At 35.8% G+C, this 20,617-nt stretch overlaps 1 protein-coding gene across 6 annotated transcripts in view; it reads left to right on the forward strand.

Annotated features, from left to right (window-relative positions):
- Positions 1-20,617, forward strand: part of CDC42BPA (CDC42 binding protein kinase alpha) — a 157,026-nt gene that overhangs the window by 50,851 nt on the left and 85,558 nt on the right. For all 6 annotated transcript variants that reach the window (XM_081941643.1, XM_081941642.1, XM_081941644.1 and 3 more), the window contains exons 3-5: positions 5,931-6,014; positions 7,425-7,520; positions 8,443-8,591. In XM_081941643.1, the coding sequence (XP_081797769.1) occupies positions 5,931-6,014; positions 7,425-7,520; positions 8,443-8,591 (329 nt within the window). The remainder of the gene's footprint in view (positions 1-5,930; positions 6,015-7,424; positions 7,521-8,442; positions 8,592-20,617) is intronic.

A 20,617-nucleotide genomic window follows, 5' to 3' on the forward strand; every position in this document is an offset into this window, starting at 1 on the left:
GCACTAGCCACGATGATCCCTGGCTCCTGCCTCGTTTGCCCTTAGTTAAGAGGTTTCTCAAGGGGACAGCCCACCTACGTCCACCGCCAGTCCATAGGTTTCCTACATGGCACCTCCCCACAGTGTTATAGGCTGTCATGGCCGAGCCCTTTGAACCGTTATGGATGGTCAGCCAGAAGCTACGCACTTGTAAGGTTGTGTTCTTGGTGGCGATCACCTCGGCTAGGTGTGTTTCGGAGCTAGGGCCCTTTCCTCCAGGATCTATGCATGTTCCACAACAACAAGGTAGTGCTATACCTTGACCCGGCATTCCTGCCCAAAGTAAACACGGTTTTCCACCATGCCCAGAAGGTGGTCCTCCCGGACTTCTGCCCAGGCCTGGTGAGAGAGCAGGAGCATAGGTGGCACCGCCTAGATGTAAGATGGGCATTGCGGATCTACTTAAGGTGGACAGCTGAGTTCTGGAGATCTGAGGCTCTGCTTGTATCGTTTCAACCCTCGTCATTAGGGAAGAGGCTTCCCTGTCCACCATTAGTCGTTTGATTTGTTTGGCCATTGCACTCGCCTATCAGGCGCAAAACTTGCCTGTGCTGGTTGGGATCATAGCACACTCCACTAGGAGCGTGGCCACATCGGCGGCCTGGGCCTCCCAGGCCCTTATAGAAGATAACTGTAGGGCAGCGACGTGGGCCTCCCCGCCGCCCTTTATCCGGCACTACAGACTGGATGCTTTCGCATCTTCTGACGCGGTGTTCGGCCGCAGGGTCCTTCAACGGATCCTGTTGGATCAGTGAGGACCCACCCTATGGGACGGTAACTTGGGTATGTCCCATCACTGGACCATCGTGCAAACCCACTCTGGAAAACGACAGTTGGTCTTTCCTGAACTGTTATTTTAAGAGGTGTTTGCAGGATGGTCCAGTCCCCACCCTAGGTTAGATAGACAGTATTGGAGGTGGAGGTGTCTCCTTTGTGGCCTGTTTTCAGGATGTCGGGAGCGCATACTGCATTGAAACTGGAATCAGAGGAGAGGAGCTCAGATGCGTGGCTTCAGCTTCAACCCAGTCTCAAAGCCAATTAGCTGTGATAATACCATAACTGGGCCATCCTGCAAACACCTCTTAAAATAAAAGTTCAGGTAAGACCAGCTGTCATTTTCTTCCATTTTATTTATGAGTTGCAGGTTTCACTTACTGAAACCCTTTATAGATTAGAGAATGATAGGCTCCAAATATCTTGTCCACATACCTTGTGGAGTATGGAATTCCACCTTCAGTTGTATTAGCTTTTAGGGAAGTATTTGATGGAATGATATTTCAACTCTTTTTTTATTTTTATCTTATTCTTAATTAACATGGAATAATGAAAAATTGAAAATAGCAAAACAATTCATTGGTTTGAAAATATACTGATAGATAGATAGATAGATAGATAGATAGATAGATAGATAGATAGATAGATAGATAGATAGATAGATAGATAGATAGATAGATAGATAGATGATAGATAGATAGATAGATAGATAGATAGATAGATAGATAGATAGATATAGACAGACAGACAGACAGACAGACAGACAGACAGACAGACAGACAATGATAGATAGATAGATAGATAGATAGATAGATAGATAGATAGATAGATGATTGATAGATAGATAGATAGATAGATAGATAGATAGATAGATAGATAGATAGATAGATGATAGATGGATGGATGGATGGATGGATGGATGGATGGATGGATGGATGGATGGATAGATAGCTGTCTGTCTAATGTATATAGTTGCTGTCTCATTGGGTGGGAGGAGTACACTTAAAAACAAAAGCAACAATTCTGTAATTAAAAACATGGATCAGTACTATTAATGACATAGTAACAGAATTTTTGTTGTGGGCAATGCAGCCATTATAGTTCCTCACACAGTCAGCCAGATATTCAGATTGGATTTGGCATTTCCCCCGCCCCCCATTTAATCTTTCCCAAGTATCTGGGGTAGGCAGATGTTGATGTTTTATGGTGTTTCAAAAGTATTGTCACATGATATAATTATTGTTAAATTTATTTGCCGCCTATCTCTCCATAGGATTACACCAGGCAGCTTACAACAATAAACAATGATGAAATAAAAAGGAAGTAAAGAAATAGAACAATAAAATAAATAATAGAACAATAAAATAAAGAAAAAGAAAATAAGGAAGATACATTAGTACAATCATCTCACTAACTCACCGTTTCCCTGAAAGGTCCAGTGCCTTGTCAGAAAAACGTTCTTCCAAATATTATTCAAGGGCCATTCCATGTAGAGCACATTGCAATCATCCATTCAAGAGGTGACAGTAGAGCAATCAGGAGGTAACGAGGGAATGATTGATGGTAAGCAAAACCTCCTGATCCAGGAATGGGCACAACTGACTTACAGTATGAAACTGTGGGAAGGACACCTAGTCTTTGAGCAGGAATCACAAGTCCAGGAGAATCCCCAGATTGTGTACCAGGTCTGTTTAGGGTAGTCCAACCCCTGCCATTGCAAAAGATGACATAATCACCAATGGAGGCCCCCAGAATCTAGAGCTGCTCAGTCTTGCCAGAGTTCAGTTGAAGCTTGTTGTTCCTCATCCTTTCCTGTTTTTGGTTACAAATACACACTTGTACAAACAGTTATGGAATTTAGCAGTTTTTTTCAAGCTAAGGAAGACACAGCAGACAAGGAATGCAAACCAAACTGAGTCTCTGAAAGAAGTTTTTCCTGATTAGTTTTACTTTTAACAGGAGCACACAGAAGAATAGTGAAAATCCAGTCCAAATTTCCAAGAGCCAGATCAAGGATGTCAATTAATCCAGATGTCAAAATTCCATAAGCAGTATCCACATAATAATAACACAGGAGCCAGAGATCAGGCAGGAACAAAGGATCATGGGTCAGTGCTGTTTCTTTGTGTCTCCTGAATTGGACATTCCACAGGTTCAGCTGGAGCAGCATATAGATCAAATGATAGCACTAAATGATATTCTTAATTGTTATTGGTTGTTGAGCAATATCAAGAATATCACTTGTCCTGAAATGCAGAAATAGTTATAGCTGGTGTATAGATATGAGTTGGCAGCTCAAAGTGTTTAAAACTTCCTGAAATAGTAGAATATTAGATGTGCATTTTATAAAATCATAAAAGATTATAGTAACTGTTTATAAACTGTTTATTAGAATGCACTAAATTATATGTACAAGAAAATAAGGCATCAATGTCACTCATTTTGGAATCTACTATATATACAGATCTTTAGGAGGAAACAGAAGGACCGGAAAATTCTTACATCAGATAATATTGGCCCTTCTTGGGTGAAGACAAAGAAGAAATATCCCAGTTGTACTTAGATAAGTTATATTACTGGAGCTGCATTAGTTAAGGCAAGAAAGCCTGAAAAAAAATAACAGTTTATTTGGTAGGATTGAATCAAGGTAAAATTGCTATTCAATCAAGCTTTATCAGACAAGGTATATTTGACTATAAATTAGAATCTTTGAACTGTGCTCAGTATGGGGCCTTAATTAATCCTTTGGAGGGGAGACGTGAGGATGTGAACAACTGATTTATATTATCCCTAAATCTTTCGGCAGCTGAAGGCTTTGATGGTATTTTCTCTATTGTAAAGTAGAAGCACTGTATTTTCAGCTTTATTTTTCTAATCCTTATTATAATTACTTGTCTCCTGTTGATTTTTGTATGTGTTTGTTTTCAAATAATTGTACCATTTTGATTTAGAGATTGAAGCTTAGTAAATAAGAAAAAAGAAATGGCTAAAAATGATACTGTTATTCTTGTGCTTTGGCATTTTATCAGAAAGTTGATTAAAGTGTAGCAAAATGGTCAGACGCAAAATTCCTAGGACATAAAGACCCTCTATATATAGTTCTCATTCCCCCCTCCTTTTTTAAAAAGCTTGATCGAGATTGTCTTTTCTAATTTTTTTAAAGTTTCTTTTAAGTTTAAACATTATTTTGTTTTGTGTATGCGCATTTCTAGAAAAATAAATAAAATGACTGCTTTCATAGAACGAAATGTAATTTTTTTAAATAACAAAATATATTAGTTATAAATATATTTCAATACCCCATTGTTAAGAAACCTTAGTTAAATGTGAATTAATTACGTGAATACATTATAATAAAATATGTTATTATGTTTACATAATCTGTTTTGCTTATGAGAAATGTGTATTTTTGAGGCTTCCCACCATTTTTCCTTTCTCTCTTTTTTATATTGAATAAAAATAAAATAAGCTCACTTTTGCAGTCACATCTCTCTGTGTGGGTACTGTATTCTGTTTTGAATGTGTCTTTGACCTGTCAGAATATCATAAAACATTAAAAGTCAATTTATCATCAAAGTATGAACTAGTTATTTAAGCTCAAGCTTGGACTAGAAACTAATGTATTAAATACTTATTTGGAATAACTAGGTTTGTTATCCTCAGAATTGAGTTTTACTAAAACAAGAAAATGTTCAATGTTGTACTTAGAATAAAAGTTCCCCATGTGTCCCCCCCCCCCATTCCCTTATTTTAAGACTTTACATTACATTTATTGAAAGGCAATTTATGGAAAGGACAGCTATGCCTGTGGCAAATGCTTTCACTAAAAATCTCGCTACATACCAGTGTCACCATGTGTTTTTTGCTTCCACACATATAATTTTGTGTACAGAAATCCAGATGGGCAAAGGAATTAAGAGCCTTTTCAAAAGGTTTATGCATAATGGAGACAGCAGGAGCCACAGACGGATTGTCCTCTTAAATTGTATAGCTGTACAACAAGTTTCAATTGGCAGTTACCTGGATTAAGGTCGGATTTGGTTTGGCTTGGGCCTAGATTTGAACCTGCTCGGGCTGTCTTGGAGGCTGAAGTAATGGGCCAGATGATGGGCCATGCTTGTTACCCTGGCTATGCTAACCATGTTTGCCATGCCTTTGGGCCTGGTGCCAACTGCGCTTACTGTTTCTGTGGCCACTCCCTAGTGTATTCTCTTTGCTGTTGGCATTTCTCCTCCACTGGATTTTTTTCCTTTGTAGATTTTCCTGGCAGTTCTATTAGAAGGCTGGTTGGAGGGCCTTGGCATGGAGGTCTGGGCATTTGCGGCTGGTTAACAATGCTGAGGGACACTTATAGCATGCCAATAATGGAGGCATTTGCTTAATTTGGTTATTTTTATCTAATTTTAGGATATTTGTGGTGAACAAATGAATTTTTCAGTCATATTTGTGCAGAAAGGTCAGGAGGGTTCACAAAATTTTAAGCTCTACTATATAGGAAAAATGTTTTAAATCGTTATATATTCTGTTTATTTTGGTGAAACACAAGTATTGCACCATGCTGATATACAGGTAGTCCTTAACATATGACTGTAATTGAGTCAGAATTGTACTCGTAAGTCATGGTGGACATTAAATAGGCCATCACGTGATTGCATGTGATGTTATGACTTTTTTTTCAGTGGTCATTAAGTAAAGACTGTGGTTGTTAAGGTAGCACAGGGGTTGTTAAATTGTTAAACAATTTCCACAAAGGGCTTTTTTGTCAGAAATCAGAAATAAGCACGGAAACTGGCAAAAACCACCAAAAATCACGATCATTTGATTGCAGGATGCTGCACATAGCTGTAAATGGGAAATGGTTGTCAAATACCCAAAATGTGATCATCTGATTGAAGTGAGGATGTTTGGTCATCAGAACTTAAAAAATGGATTGTAAGTAGCAGTGGGAGGTCCATCATAACTTCAAATGGTTGTTGAACAACTAGTCATTAAGTGAGGACTACCTGTATTTCTTTATAACTAAAATAAATTGTGGGATTATAAATGCATCGGCAGTGGCATTCTGAGAAATTAATATTTTATGCCCACTTTTTAAAAAAATAATTTAATTTTTGCAGGTTGCTGTTGTGAAATTAAGAAATGCAGATAAAGTATTTGCCATGAAAATATTAAATAAATGGGAAATGCTGAAAAGAGCAGAGGTAAGACTCAAGGAATGGCCAGGTGGCTATTAAGTTTGTGAGTTTTTTTTTCTCTTTTAATTAGAATCTGACAAGCTTGAAAGAAAAAAAATTCAGATTATTTCTAAATGTAATATATCTTGAAAGAGTATGAAATATTTCAATATGTTGCTGTCATAGTTTTCATTTTCATAATTTATTTCTGTTGAATGGTCTATATTAATCATCTTTTAAAACAGAATTATTATTATTCTGCCCTATTTTGATCTCTGCTTTTTAGATTTTTATTTTTATTTGTTTGCTATGGGGCTTTTTTATATAGAATTAGAATCCAAAACATGTGATTATTCATCTTAGAAACATTTAAATAGTCTGATCACAGGACAGCATGCAGATTAAATTTCCAATAAATCTCTTCTGCTTTTAAAACCACTTGCCATAAACGTTTGCATACACCAAATTTGGGCATTCATTTTGGTCTGTTTGGTTCATGCTGTTGGATTAGAATCATCTGCACAGTGTCCAATAGATGATTGACAAAGTCAGCTTTTTGACAAGAAATTAAATGCTTACTGTATTGCTACCTACTTTTTTGATGCTGCCAAATCTGTTTGGGAAGACAACAATCACTGATTTACTTACCTTTGCCCCTTGTAGTGGTTTAAATCAAGATAGAAAATCACATTAAATGATTAAAGTGTTTGATATACCAGAAAAATACTTCTGCCTAAATTGATTTAATTTTAATTTGGAAATAAACTGTTAGATTTCTTCTTCAAGTTTTTTTACATCCTCCCCCCCCCCCAAATTTCTTTTTAGTTCTGGTAGGATTCTTAATTGTGGGTTCTGATTGTCATTAATATTAATTCCATTATAACAATACAATACAGATCATTCAATGAATTCAACTGTTGGTAAATTCAAACTATGTACCGGTAGTCTCCTAATAATTGACTTTTCTCTTATATCAAAGATAGTAATTAATAGATAGGAAAATACTGTTCTGATAGTGTTTCATTTACTATTCATGCATTCATGCATTCATAATTTATTATGTGGCAACTCAGGATAGGGTATTTTTGATATTAGTACCCTGACCTGAGACATTAGTAAATAATTATTTACTTAGACTTTGAACTGAAACTATGTTGTTTATGTACAATAGCTGTGTTTCATGGTTCTTGCCATTCTGGTTTTTAATATGCAGCTGTAGCTTTCCAAGAACTAATGTTACACTTTTATGATTTTAAAAGTAATTTTATTACTTTAGCCACATTTTATCCGTGTTTTGGATTATCATAGTTGTAATGAAAAAAAAAATATTTTTATGGCAATCCTATTTCCTATATCTTGAGTATTATTGTTTGAATGAAAAGAACTCTAAATGACTTTACATTTTGCTTATAATAATTATATTTATCTATCCTTTAGACAGCTTGTTTTCGAGAAGAGAGGGATGTTTTGGTGAATGGGGATAACCAGTGGATTACAACATTGCACTATGCCTTCCAGGATGAAAATTATTTAGTGAGTATTACTTAGAAGTAACGTTTGAACATAATGTCTAATTTTAATTTACTGTTTACTTGTAACTTACTGTTTACTGATAACTAAAATAGTTAAGTGGCAAATATGCTGCCATGCCACCATACAAGCAGTTGTTAATGGTTCCTATGAGGTTCAAAGAGGTGTATTTTCTGTATTATCTGCACACAATTTCACAAGGGAGAAAGCACATTGAAGCATATGACATTACTTCTAGTAGGATTTAAAAGCCACGATTGGCCAGTTTCTCATGGCACAAGAAGTTAGCCACTTGTGAAGCGCTACAGTAGTGTGACCCAATTCTTTTTTTAAAGGTTATTTTGAATATTATGTATGAATGTAATGACAGTTTCAAACATCTGCCCATCTTATTCCTTTTTTAAAAAAAATGCTGCAGTCAAAATATGTCAGATCTTAGTATTATATGATCGGAAGAACTGATGGCAGTAGATTTTTTATAAATTAGCTATATGTAAATTAACTATACTTTTAAAGTTCCCTTTTTGTATATCTTTGAAGAAGAGAAGCATGACATTTATGTCTCACTCCAGTTTCTCAAGTGATTAGTTATTGCTACGTTTTATTTTTGTATTTTGTGGCAAGTGACGGATAGATATATGGGAAGAATAAGCCATAGAATATTTTTTGTTAATAGCAAGGCACTTCTGTAGTGTTTTGCTCCAGCATTACTGCACTTCTAATATAGTCTTTCTCTAGAAAAGAAAAATATTGGGGCTGAGCAAAGGTTTTGAAAGAGGTGTTATATAATGGATATACAAAGAACCTATTTCCAAAAGATTTACCCTGCCCTAATCATACTGAGAAAGCAGCTCTTGGTCTTATCCGATTTGTTATATTTAGTGCATATTTATATTTCAATCAAAATTGTTTTCTATATTCCCAGTACCTCGTTATGGATTATTATGTTGGTGGAGATCTGCTCACCTTGCTCAGTAAGTTTGAGGATCGGTTACCTGAAGAAATGGCTCGCTTTTATTTAGCCGAAATGGTGGTAGCAATTGATTCTGTACATCAGCTACATTATGTCCACAGGTAATTATTATCAATAGCTCATACTTCCCATTGTGAATTAGTCTCTGCTGTTTTAATTAAAGTGGTGTTTATAAAGAATTAAATATTTAAACATTAGCTTAATGAGGATAGTATTATTTATTAATATATAGTGCTTTTGACAGAAATGGATGAACAATTTTGCTGAAGATTTTTAAGAATATGAACCTTTATCAAGTCAGATTGCAAGTCATTTATAGCTACAGCCATATATACAAGATTTTCATTTATATTTCATTAGCTTCATTACTCTAGAATGAATACATTAGTTTGCATATATGTTTGAAACAAGTGGATTGGTAGTTTTATGAGATAAATATGCAATTATAAATAGTCTTAAACATTCTAATAATATTCTAGTGTGTTGCATTGCTCAGCACAATATACTGTATACAAATGCATTTTTACCATATATACTTTTAAAATATTTTTTGGATTCCTTATATAATAATTAATTTGAATATGTAATATAAACAGCCAAAAAATGAAGCTCTGATATGAATTTCTGAAACTAAACTTAGGATAATATTTTTCCCTTGTTTTTAAGAGAATGGTTATGGTAATCTAATTTATTATGCTGATTTTAGACCAGAAGGAAGAAATTGATAACCTGAAAGATTCAAGATATATTAGAAGTCTAGTTATGAACAAAATGCACAACTCTGAATATCTCTTGCCCTACTTTTAATACTGACTTCCAGAAATGTTAATTAATTGTTCTGGAAAAATTTGTTGCATGGGTTTGGATAAAACAGTTTGTTTGTTTGTTTGTTTGTTTGTTTGTTCATTTTAAAGTGTCACCTCATTCTGGATAAGTTATATTCAGGCTCATAGCTTAAAAATTATTCCGAATCATATTTTCTGCTGCTTTGACTTTTACTTGTGCATGATTGATGATAAGGCATAATATATTTTCCTGTAAATTCTTTTTGTTTGTCAAGTAAAAAACAAGCAACTAAAATTCTCAAGCATCTGATGTTGCTATTATATTATTTTATTTAACACTTTGAGTTATGTGTTTTGCTGCAGAGCTCCTAACTGGAAATATATATGTACATTTAGCTGAACATGCTTACAAATAATTTTGCATATACTTTTCAGAATGTTTTGGTTCAGACTTGCATACACATCCATGTTCTTTTCCTTGTTTATTCGGTTACACAAAATCTTAAAGGATCTAGAACCCAGTCTTAGGAGAAATAAATGAAAATCCTGGACTTAGTTTGAACAAGAAAAGCTAAAGAAAGACATGGTGGCTTAAAAGAAAAACAAAGAGGAAAATAAGATCTAGAACTTCAGAAAAGCACATTCCAGAAAAACTTTAGAAGAAACTCCATAAGAAGAATAGGGAAATAGATTATGTGCCATCATATTGGTGTCAATACTTAGCAGCCACACAGATTGTTTTTGTATGATGATCTGTCTCTAACCTTGTCCTTCATGGCTTATAACGGTATACCCATCACCACAGTAACTGACCACTTTCCCGTTGGTTGTCTTCTTCTTCCCTTCCACCTTTCCCAACATTAGAGCCTTCTCCTGAGAACTTGCTCTTCACATAATGTGTCTAAAGTATGAGCTGGATCATTTGTGCCTCAGAACTTTTGACTTGTTCAATGATCCATTTGTTTGTTTTTCTTAGCTGTCGAGGGTATTCTTTGACACAGAATTTCAACAATATCAATACTCTTCATATGTTGTTTCTTCAAAGTCTAACTTTCACTTCCATGGGGTTCTGACCTTTTGTAGTTATAAGCACACTGTAGCATCTGAATACTTTTTCTAAGGCCTTCACGGCTACTCCACCAAGTGATGGTCTATGAATATTCCATTACTGTCTGTTCCTTTATTGGTAGATATTGAGAGATATTGGCCTTTCTTTGTCTGGAGATATTTTAATGGAGCCAGGCTGCTATTTGCATCCAATATTGTAATTTCTGCATTGAATAGAGAATTGAAAGAGAGTAACTCCACAATGCCTTTTAATTGAGAGAGAGAGAGAGAAATATTATAACTGAATGACAGATATTTTTAGTCATTTCTTCAGCAAAGTGATGTGAAGATAGTGACTTTAGTTATTTTAGAGCCAGGATTGTTAAAAACTGGCAAGAAGCTACTGTAAAAACAATATAAACAAGGGAATCCATGAATATGAAGAACTAATTATTATTATGTATGGAAGAAAAGGAAACTAAAAAGAGAGTTATTGCAAGGAAAGAAAACTGCCTTCCAATTTGTCTGTATATTGAGGTTACCACAGGAGTTTTCCTTTTTAAACAGTCATTTAACTGATACAAGCTACATGCCAGTGTAATATTTTCCATATTCAGATAGTTAAGTATGCTACAATTAGAATAGCAACTAGCTAGATTAGGTCTTTGCAGGCATGCTTCTTATTTTGCTTATATTCTTTTCATAAGACTTCCTGTACTTTTCTAATTTTTTTGCAACTTTGCCAATGCACTGTATTTCCCATTTCACATAACTCTTTATAGCCAAAATGACAGTTTTTATCACTTGTATTTCAGTTAACACAAATCATGCCAATAAAGCAAGGTGTCTCCCCCCCCTTTCTGAGATGTATGACTTATTTCCAGTTTACTTTAATAAAGCTGTGCTAGTAGAAAGAGATGAAAAAACATATTACCAGCTGTGCTGTTTTCTAGAGAAACAAACTGGCAGCTGCCCACTTATGGAAAAGGAAACATTTGCAGAATTATTAACTGAACTGCAGTTATAGTGTTCTGCCAGCTTCCAGGGTGGTTTCTGTTGACCTTTAATATAAATCAGATTCATGTTGGACATAGTATAAAAGGAATTGCCAGATAGCTTTCTAATTTTCAGCCTCTGTTTTGTGACCACACATTTTAAGCCACATATTAGGTTTTATACCATATTCAAGGTAAGAATGAAAACAATACTAAATTTAAGGTAATAAAAATGCAGCAAACAAAAAAAAGCATGCATCCAGTTTTAAAATTATAATCAATAAAACTCCAAATCATAATAAAGCAACTAATCAAACTGGCTTTTAAGACCTTTCTAAAGTCCTGCAATAATGGGTTTAAAACTTGTCATTAGAAAACCATCAATTTAACAAAGGGACCTTTAAACAGAGCACTGAGATTTTTTTTCTTAGAATAGGCTTAACTTGCTGTTTAGTTCTAGATAGATTTTAAATGTTGAATTTTACATCTGTACAGAACTAAAAAAAGATCATTTTCATCTCTTGTTATCATTCTACTCCAATTAAATCTGAGTAACTTTATCTGCTGATAATTAGACTCATTGATGATCGTAATGCTCATCCCTGCCCTTCACGAAGTGGATCACTAGATAAAGGATTGCTGGTTGGTTATTAGTGGATAGATAAGAGTGAAAATAACTGTTTCACCAGTATTATCAGCATGATATAATCTCTAACATGAACTCTTTTTTTTTTCTTCAGAAAATTTTATTGGTTTTTTAAAACATTTATAAGGAAAAGGGTAGGTGGAATGGTATACAAATTTTGGCAGTTGCAAGTGTGGCAGACGCCCCCTCCCTCCAAACTCATAAGATACATCTATGTATAAAACATTAATACAAATTCATATAAAATCAGCATATTAATTCTAAAAAAAAAATTTCAATCAGCTTATATATTATGATATATAGTCTAGATATAATTTCATTATTACTTTCGGTCTGTTTATAACAATGTGATTTTCTTATTCATTTTTGTGATCTGAGCTTTCTTGGTGTTGCCCCTTCTCCCCCCGCTGGCAGAGCTCCGGCCCCTCCCGTGTCCTGTGTGACCGTTAAAGAGTCTTCTGTTTTTTCTAGGTTCGCTTTATTTTTTTCCATAAAGGCCTGAGCCTCTATGGGTGTATTAATTCTGATTCTTGTCTCCTCCCAGAATATCAGCATCCCTTCAGGCATCAACCATCTAAACCACACCCCTTTCTGGTATAATTTATTCACCAATTGCGAATAATTTTTCCTTTTCTCCCTAATTTTTTTGGGGATCTGCTTCAAGATGGTTATCTCCCTGTCGTGATATGTCAATGCTTGCCCCCTTTGTACACCCAGAATTATGTCTCTTGTGCTTTTCCTAAGAAATTTGATATGGACCTCCCTGGGTACATTGTGTGTTCTGGCATATGCTGAATTCACTCTATAGACCAGGTCTATCTCCCATTCCATCTGTTGTTTATCTTTGTGTATATATTCAGCTAAGATATTAGTCATAATGTCCCTTATATTTTCCCCATCTGCTTCTATAACATTTTGAAATCTAAGATAAAAGGACATTCTCTCAAATTCTGTTTTCATTTGTTGGATATCAAGTTCTTTGTTACCCTTCTGCAGAGCTTCTACCTCCCCCCTCGCCTCCGCCAACCCACCCTCCACAAGGTCCAGTCTCTGTGAGTTCTTATAAATTTGGACTTGATTCTCTTTAATTTCTTCCTTCATTTCCTTTAATTGTTTCTTAATTTCTTCCTGGCCCTGTATGAGTTGCTGAAGCATTTGTTGCAAATCCATCTCTGTACTCTTAGGTTGCATCAGTTCTGTAATCTTTGACTGTGTGGCAGGACTGGATGTTGCAGATGTCGGTGCAGAGGTAGCAAAGCCAGGTTTTCCAGGTGGTGGTCTTTTTGGAGACATAGTTTATAAAACAGAGAGATCAGTCAGTGTAGAGACTGGACAGCTGGAGAAGTAGAGCAGGCAGATGAGTCCAGGAGGCAGAAGATCCAAACAGATGGGAGTTTCTTTAGTCAGTCTAGCAATAGAGAAAAATTTTCTCTCCAGAGGGTTCAGAAAATAGCAATCCACAAGAGATTCTTCTGGGTGACACGGAGACAAAGACCGGAAGCCTGAATTTTAAAGGTGGAGTCAGGTTTCACAGTTCACTCTAACATGAACTCTTAACACAGACTCAGTTGGATTTACTTTTCCTCCAGGGGCAATCTAGTAATCTCTACAGATGTTTGAACTCTCAAAGATAGATACATAGACAGAGGCCATATAAAAGTAATCTGGTCCAAGACCCTTGTCACTGCCAATTCTGGTCAGAAAACCATACCTCAGGTGAAGAGCCCATCAGATCCTCAGGAAAAAAAAACCAAGAGTTATCTTCAAATCTTCCTTGGTCAGAGTCATCTAATAGGTTTTACTTTCCTGCAAGTTCATGTGGACAAGCAGAAAAGTGAACAGAATGGGACCTGAGCATGACAAAGAACTAATGGTAATATCTTTTACCTTCCAGATCTAATGTGTAATTTTAAACATGGTCCTTCAATAATTTTGTCTCTGTTTATCATAGTGGGCATGGTCCTGAGCAACCCAAGCCCAACACTATCCAGGGACATGTTAATCCTCAAAGCTACTGCTATCAGCTATGGAGTTTAGCAGCTCAGGTAGAAATGTTGCTGTGTATAGGGAAGCCAGTAAGGTAACAACAAATTGAACAAATGCAAAATCTATATAACTTCCCCCACCCAGCCTCTCCAGATCTCAGTTATGCTAGCCAAGTTGGTTGAATTTCTTCCCAATCAAGTCATACCAAACTGACATTTAATAGCAGTAGCTGGAGATTAGGGCTATCAAGGATAAAAAAGGCTAAACCACATGATGAATGATTGACAGAACTAGGTACAGTATCTTTAGTTTAATGAAGAGAATAACTAGGGGTAATATGATAGCAGTCTTCCAGTACTTGAGGGGCTCTCATTGAGAAGAGGGGGTCAACTTATTTTCCAAAGCACATGGGGGCAGGGTGAGAAGTAATGGTTGGAAGATCATTAAAGAGAGATCTTACCTAGAGTTAAGGAGAAATTTCCTGACAATGGGACAGCTTGGATGTGCTCCATTACTAGAGTTTTTCAAGAAGAGACTGGACAGCCATTTATCCAGAATGGTATATAGAATCTCTTGCCATAGGCAGGGGATTGGACTAGAGGACCTCAATGGTCCTTTTCAACTCTATTATTCTATGTTTTGTACAGCCTTCTCCCACCAACTCCAGCCAACATCATTGCTGTCTGGTAAGAGCTCCACATCAAACCCAACCAGAGGTATTGTGCCTGTCAGCAACAAATACCCCTAGTGTGCCCCCCCCAAGCACTCTCAAACTTGGCACTCCAATCATTAATGGTAAGCCATTCCAAAACAAATTCTAGCCTACATCTGCCTCCTTAATTGTTCCCAATAGATCTACTACTATTTCCAACAAAGCAGGCTGAACAATGGGAAGCCTCCTTCAATCTCTACTGGATTTTCTACCCAGACAAGCACCCACAAACATGCAAACTGAAGTCTGTATTTGTACTTGATTAAGAAAATGGTTTTACTGTTCCCCTGTAGAAAGGGAAAACCAGCAAAAGCAAAAAATAACAGATGAACTGGTTTGTTAACTATGCCTGTAAATTCTGACTGAAAGGATACAAGAGATGATAATGAGCAAAAATTAATGATAATGAGAAAAATCTAAGTACAAGATAGATTTCATTTTATTTGTTTATTTGTTTATAAAATCTCTAAGGCTGTTCAACTCAAACATGATAAAAGAAAAGCATATCCATGTAATAGTAAACAGTACAAATTATGAAATTGTGATCAAGCATATAAGAACCATTTTCATTCAAGTGAAACACTCTATGGTTCTGGCTGCCAGCCCACAACCATAGAGCGTACTCCCAGAGCGGCCATTGCCGGAAGACTCGGCAGCCAAACTCAGGGGTTTGGAAGCCGCAGAAGAAGCCACGCTGGGATGGCGGCAGTGATGGTGGTGCCCTGGCCCTGCAGGGAGAGCTGGGCCAGGGCATGGTGAGGCTGGGAGGCGCGTGAGCGGGGAACGGAAGAGCCGCTCGCACAACCCCCCTCTATAACTGTGAATAGCGCTATTCACTGACCTAGAGGGGGGTAGGGAACAGGTGCTCACGCGGCTTGGCACCTTTGGAATATCTCTAGGTCACTGAATGGTGCTGTGCCCGGCTGGAAAGGGAGTTTGCCGGGCAGCTGCTCATGAGCGTGGTCACCTCATGGCTGCTGTGTTGCGCTGCTGCAACAGCACAACACAGCCATTCGCCCCTGAGGCTGTGCCAGGCTCTTCAGGAGCCCGTTTGCAAGAGAGCAGCCACCCGGCAACCCCCCTCACCGGCTGGGCACGGCGCCAGTCAGTGACCTAGCGGTATCCTGAAGGCACCAAGCAACACAAACACCATTGCCCTCCCCCCCGGTTCCCGCAGCTTGGTGCCTTGAGGATACCGCTAGGTCGGTGACTGGAGCTATGCCTGGTCGGAGAGGAGGGGGTTGTCCAAGGGGCTTATTTTGGGGGAAGGGCTTATATTTTTGTCCACCTGAAAAATATGGCATGGTCTTATTTTCAGGACATGTCATATTTTTGGGGAAACACAGTAGTATTTCAGCATGATGAGTAAAACAAGGTTATATAATGAGTTATCAGTCCTTTAATATATTTATAGATACATGTAGAAGAAATCCTTCTAGTGCTATTAGAATGTATTGGTTGGGTATCTGAATGTAGATGTATGCAAATAATGCCATGTTGTTTGTTGAGACCTAAATGACTTGTATTGAATGTTAAACTTTATGATACAATAAGGAACATGGATCTAAAACTTGATGTATCAGAGGTGAATGTGATTATTTTTGAATTGGAAAATGGAATGAATTATTGCAAGTTATACTTAGCTGGCAAATAATTTGGTTACTTGATGCTTATTAAATATAAGAAAATGGTTGGAGAAGTTATAGTGAATAATATATTGCCTGTTGTGCAGAATGAATATATGTCATAATATGGGAACTGTACATCTCTGTGTAGAAGAGTGTGCTTTTTCACACTTAGTTATAAGGAACTAATAAACGAGGATTGGATCACAGAATAAAAAGTGAAAGGGTCAAGAGGAAGCAAGGATAGTTTGCAAGGACAGAAAGGCATGGAGAAATATGAGGTATAAGACTGGTATAAAAAGTTTTTGCTATTTTTCCTTTTCTTATCATTTTAATTTATTTGGCTTACTATTTAGTATTCTATATCCCTCTATACAATTCCAAAAAGGAATGGCATAATAGACATAGGTAGGTAGGTGGGTAGGTGGGTGGGTGGATGGATGGATGGATGATTTTGGGAAGTATTTTTAATGAAAGCATTATAAGCTTTGAAGTAAAGGAATCCCTTAATCAAGAATCATTTTTCAATTTGGCATCAGCTCTTAAAGTCAGAAGCTGACATTTTCTGCAACATTAATCAGACCATATTTGGAAAGTTTGTTAGAAGGAAAAGAGAAATGCTGTTCTATTTTTCAGGCCATATTTCTCCTTTTTCTTGATATTTTTCTGCAATATATTTTGTATATATTTTTAGATGCAGTGCTAGATAATTTTTAAAAATGTCACAAAAGGAGGTGAAACCAAATTTGTCATTTATAGAAAATAAACAGTGTTTTTTTAAAGCTTATTAGTTCTCATGTGCCTCAACACCAATTGTTCTCTCTATTTCCAGTAAACTAATTTTCCTTATTTTTATCTTCAGTATCCATTGGATAGTGTTAAAATTATTTATTTCAGTATTTCAAATTGTCTATTCTGGTCAATATAGGAATTGTAATCACCACATGGACTAGGCTAGTATCCTTAAGAAAAAGCTTATAATCAGCCATATTTTATATTCAATAATTTTTATTTCAAGTTATAAATCTGTAAAACTCATGTGTAATTCATGGAAACCTTGATTGGTGGATAAACAGAATTCAAATTAAGTTCAATCAGAGTAAATTTAGGTATAGAAAATGTTTTCGGTTATGGTGGAAATTAGTACCCCAAAATTAGGAACATGTAATAGAATAGAATATTCAGTTGTAGAACTCTATAAGATGCCCCTGAAATTATATAATGAAAATAGACTTGTATTAATCTATTAAAATTGATCAGCCTCTATATTGAATTGACATAATTTTGTTTTACATTTCAGTGTACATTTCTCCTCTGTATAAGAACTTTGTGTTAAAAAAATAATTACCTTGACCTTCAAAACCCTCCAGAAAATGAATTTACAATCATATCTTTAATGCTTGGGCTGGTTTTGAATTGCCCAAACTAGTAAAGTGTTATCCTCTGGCTATGTCTGGTTTTCCCTAATCATTTTGCTTAGTGAGACTTTTGGGCAAAAAGAATATACAAATGTTAGCATCTTTTGATTTGCTTTGAGTTTGGTTAGGACAAAACCACTAAAGTAGGTTGGCTATTAAAATGAAACATAATTATGGGTCTGTAATTCAAATATATGATTATAGGTAGTTTGTAACAGGGAGTGTCAGAAGTACTTTAGAAGCAAAAGTACTTGAAGAATTGCACTAACAGTTCAAACTAGAAGAAAAATTCTGACCAAGAAAGTGATGGAGTTGTCATTAAAATATAGAACTAGCAAACTTGAAGAGATTTAGTTTGTGGTCTGTACTCAGCCGTAGAAGTTTACTGAGAAAACAAAACAGAGCACAAGACAAAAGCCAATCATTTTATTTTAGTCATTAATCACAAAACAGTTATTTTAAAAAAAGAGAATCACATTTCATTTGCCAAATATCCCTTTTTTATAAAATAATACAAATTTTAATAACAATAGTAAAAAAAAAATACAAACTAAAAAAAAAGAAAAATAGAAGAAAAAGAATCTCCTCATTGTGATAATTTCACTGTCTTTTCAGCTCATAATTAACAGATATAAAACTCTTAATCTCATAACTCAACTCTTAACTGTAGACAAATCCAGTAACTTCTCCAAGTATCTGAAAAAAGACCAAACAGAGCTCTAAAATAATAACATGAATTAACAAAAGTAAAACTCATTATTCTATCACAATTCTTAGCTGTAATAATATCCACATTTGGATATTATTTATACATAAAGTGGCATAAAGTATAAACTGAAGGCTGAAATTTAACATGTTTATCATATTAATTCACCAAATATAAATGCAGACTATACAGTGCCAAAATTGACTAGAATAAAACAAGGTAAAAATTATATAGCAATACATATAAAATTTTAGATTTAACTATTTTGTCCATAAAAATTAATATAGCAAAGCATTATACAATTTGAATAATGCAATTAAATGATAATTTAGAAAATAATTGTAAAAACCATCAAAAAGTATAGAATTATGAGAATTATAGAATTTTGAGCTGCGATGGTGCAGTAGTTAGAATGCAGTACTGCAGGCTATTTCTGCTGACTGCTGGCTGCCTGCAATTTGGCAGTTCGAATCTCACCGGACTCAAGGTTGACTCAGCCTTCCATTGGTCGGTAAAATGAGGACCCAGATTGTTGGGGGCAATAGGCTGACTCTGTAAACCGCTTAGAGAGGGCTGTAAAACACTGTGAAATGGTATATAAGTGCTATTGCTGTTATAAAACTAAAATCAATGGGGAAAAACTGTCAATATTAGTATGATACCTAGAGAAAATGCAGTGATGCAATGTATAAGGAAGAATGTAATTATTGTTTAAAAAATAGTCAAATTATAATTAGTTTTTGTGTATGTTGTTAATCTGGAAACTATTAATGAAAATAAGACAAAAGTAAGAATCAATTGACAGAAAAGGTATAGTAAATTATAATAAGTAATGATCAAATAGACAGCTGCATCTGAAATATTTCCAAACAGAGAATATCTAGGAAGTGTTTGAAGACAAGTTATGACATATTGTGCAAGGTATGAAACTGTATTTGACAGTTTGAAATTGAAATTATTTGTACTTATTGTTATGAAAGAGAAAGCAATTACTTCATATATTTTCTTTTTCTTATTTTTTCTTTTTTAAATTTTATTTCTGTGTTCTTTTTTTTTGCACTTTCTATCCCCTTGTTTTTTTCATTCTTTTATACTATTTTAGTTTGTATTAGTCTTTTTTATTTATAATTGTTTAATAAAATTATTTTAAAATCAAAATCATTAATTTCATTCCCTTATTTATTTTCAGTCATCATATTTTGTTTACATAGAAATACAGAAAATATTCTGGTGCTAGATTCTTGGTTTCATATGGAATTCTAACTGTGTTGAAGGCATTTTTCTTTAAGCATTCACCTGTTTCTCTTACGTTTAATTTTATTATTTGCTTTGGACCTTCATCTTTTCTCTTTATTTCTGCACTATAAATTCTTACAGTAACAGCTATTTCCACTTCACAGCCATATATCTCTTTCACAGGGGCTGACATACATAAGCTAAACGTCCCTTTTGCTGGGATATTGGGAGGATGAATTAAAAGAAAAAACAAGTCAATTCCTTCTTAAAGAACTTTCTTGTTTACTTAATAATAATAATAATAATATATTTATTTCTTAGCCGCACCCTCTCCCGAAGGACTCGGGGCGGCGTACAACGAAACATACGAAATAAATATGTAAACAAAACAAACATATAACAAAGACATACACTGAAACATACACAAGGAGGAGGTCGATTGATAAAACAATTAAAATACAGTATTTAAAACCCCTAGAAATTAAATATAATTAAAATACCCAGTTAAAAACCCGTCAGGAGCGATATGGTTAGATCAGAGTTGAGCCAGGCCAGCTGCTTGAAATAGGTGGGTCTTCAGCTTAATACGGAAGGAGCGGAGGTCAGAGGTATTCCTAATATCCGGAGGGAGGTCATTCCACAGGGCTGGGCCCGCCACAGAGAAGGCTCTACTCCTAGGCGCCGCCCCACGACATTGTCTAGCGGATGGCACCTGGAGGAGCCCCTCTCTGTGCGAGCGAATTGGTCGCAGGGATGTATGGGGCAGAATACGATCCCGCAAGTAACTAGGTCCTAAGCCATGGAGCGCTTTAAAGATAGTTATCAAAACCTTGAAACGCACCCGATAGACCACAGGAAGCCAGTGCAGCTCGCGCAGGAACGGTGTCACATGGGAGTACCTAGTACTCCCCATAATCACCCGCGCGGCTGCGTTCTGGACCAACTGCAGCCTCCGGGTGCATTTCAAGGGA

Source organism: Natrix helvetica (assembly GCF_964273705.1).
Source record: "Natrix helvetica genome assembly, chromosome: 2".
NCBI lineage: Eukaryota > Metazoa > Chordata > Lepidosauria > Squamata > Natricidae > Natrix > Natrix helvetica.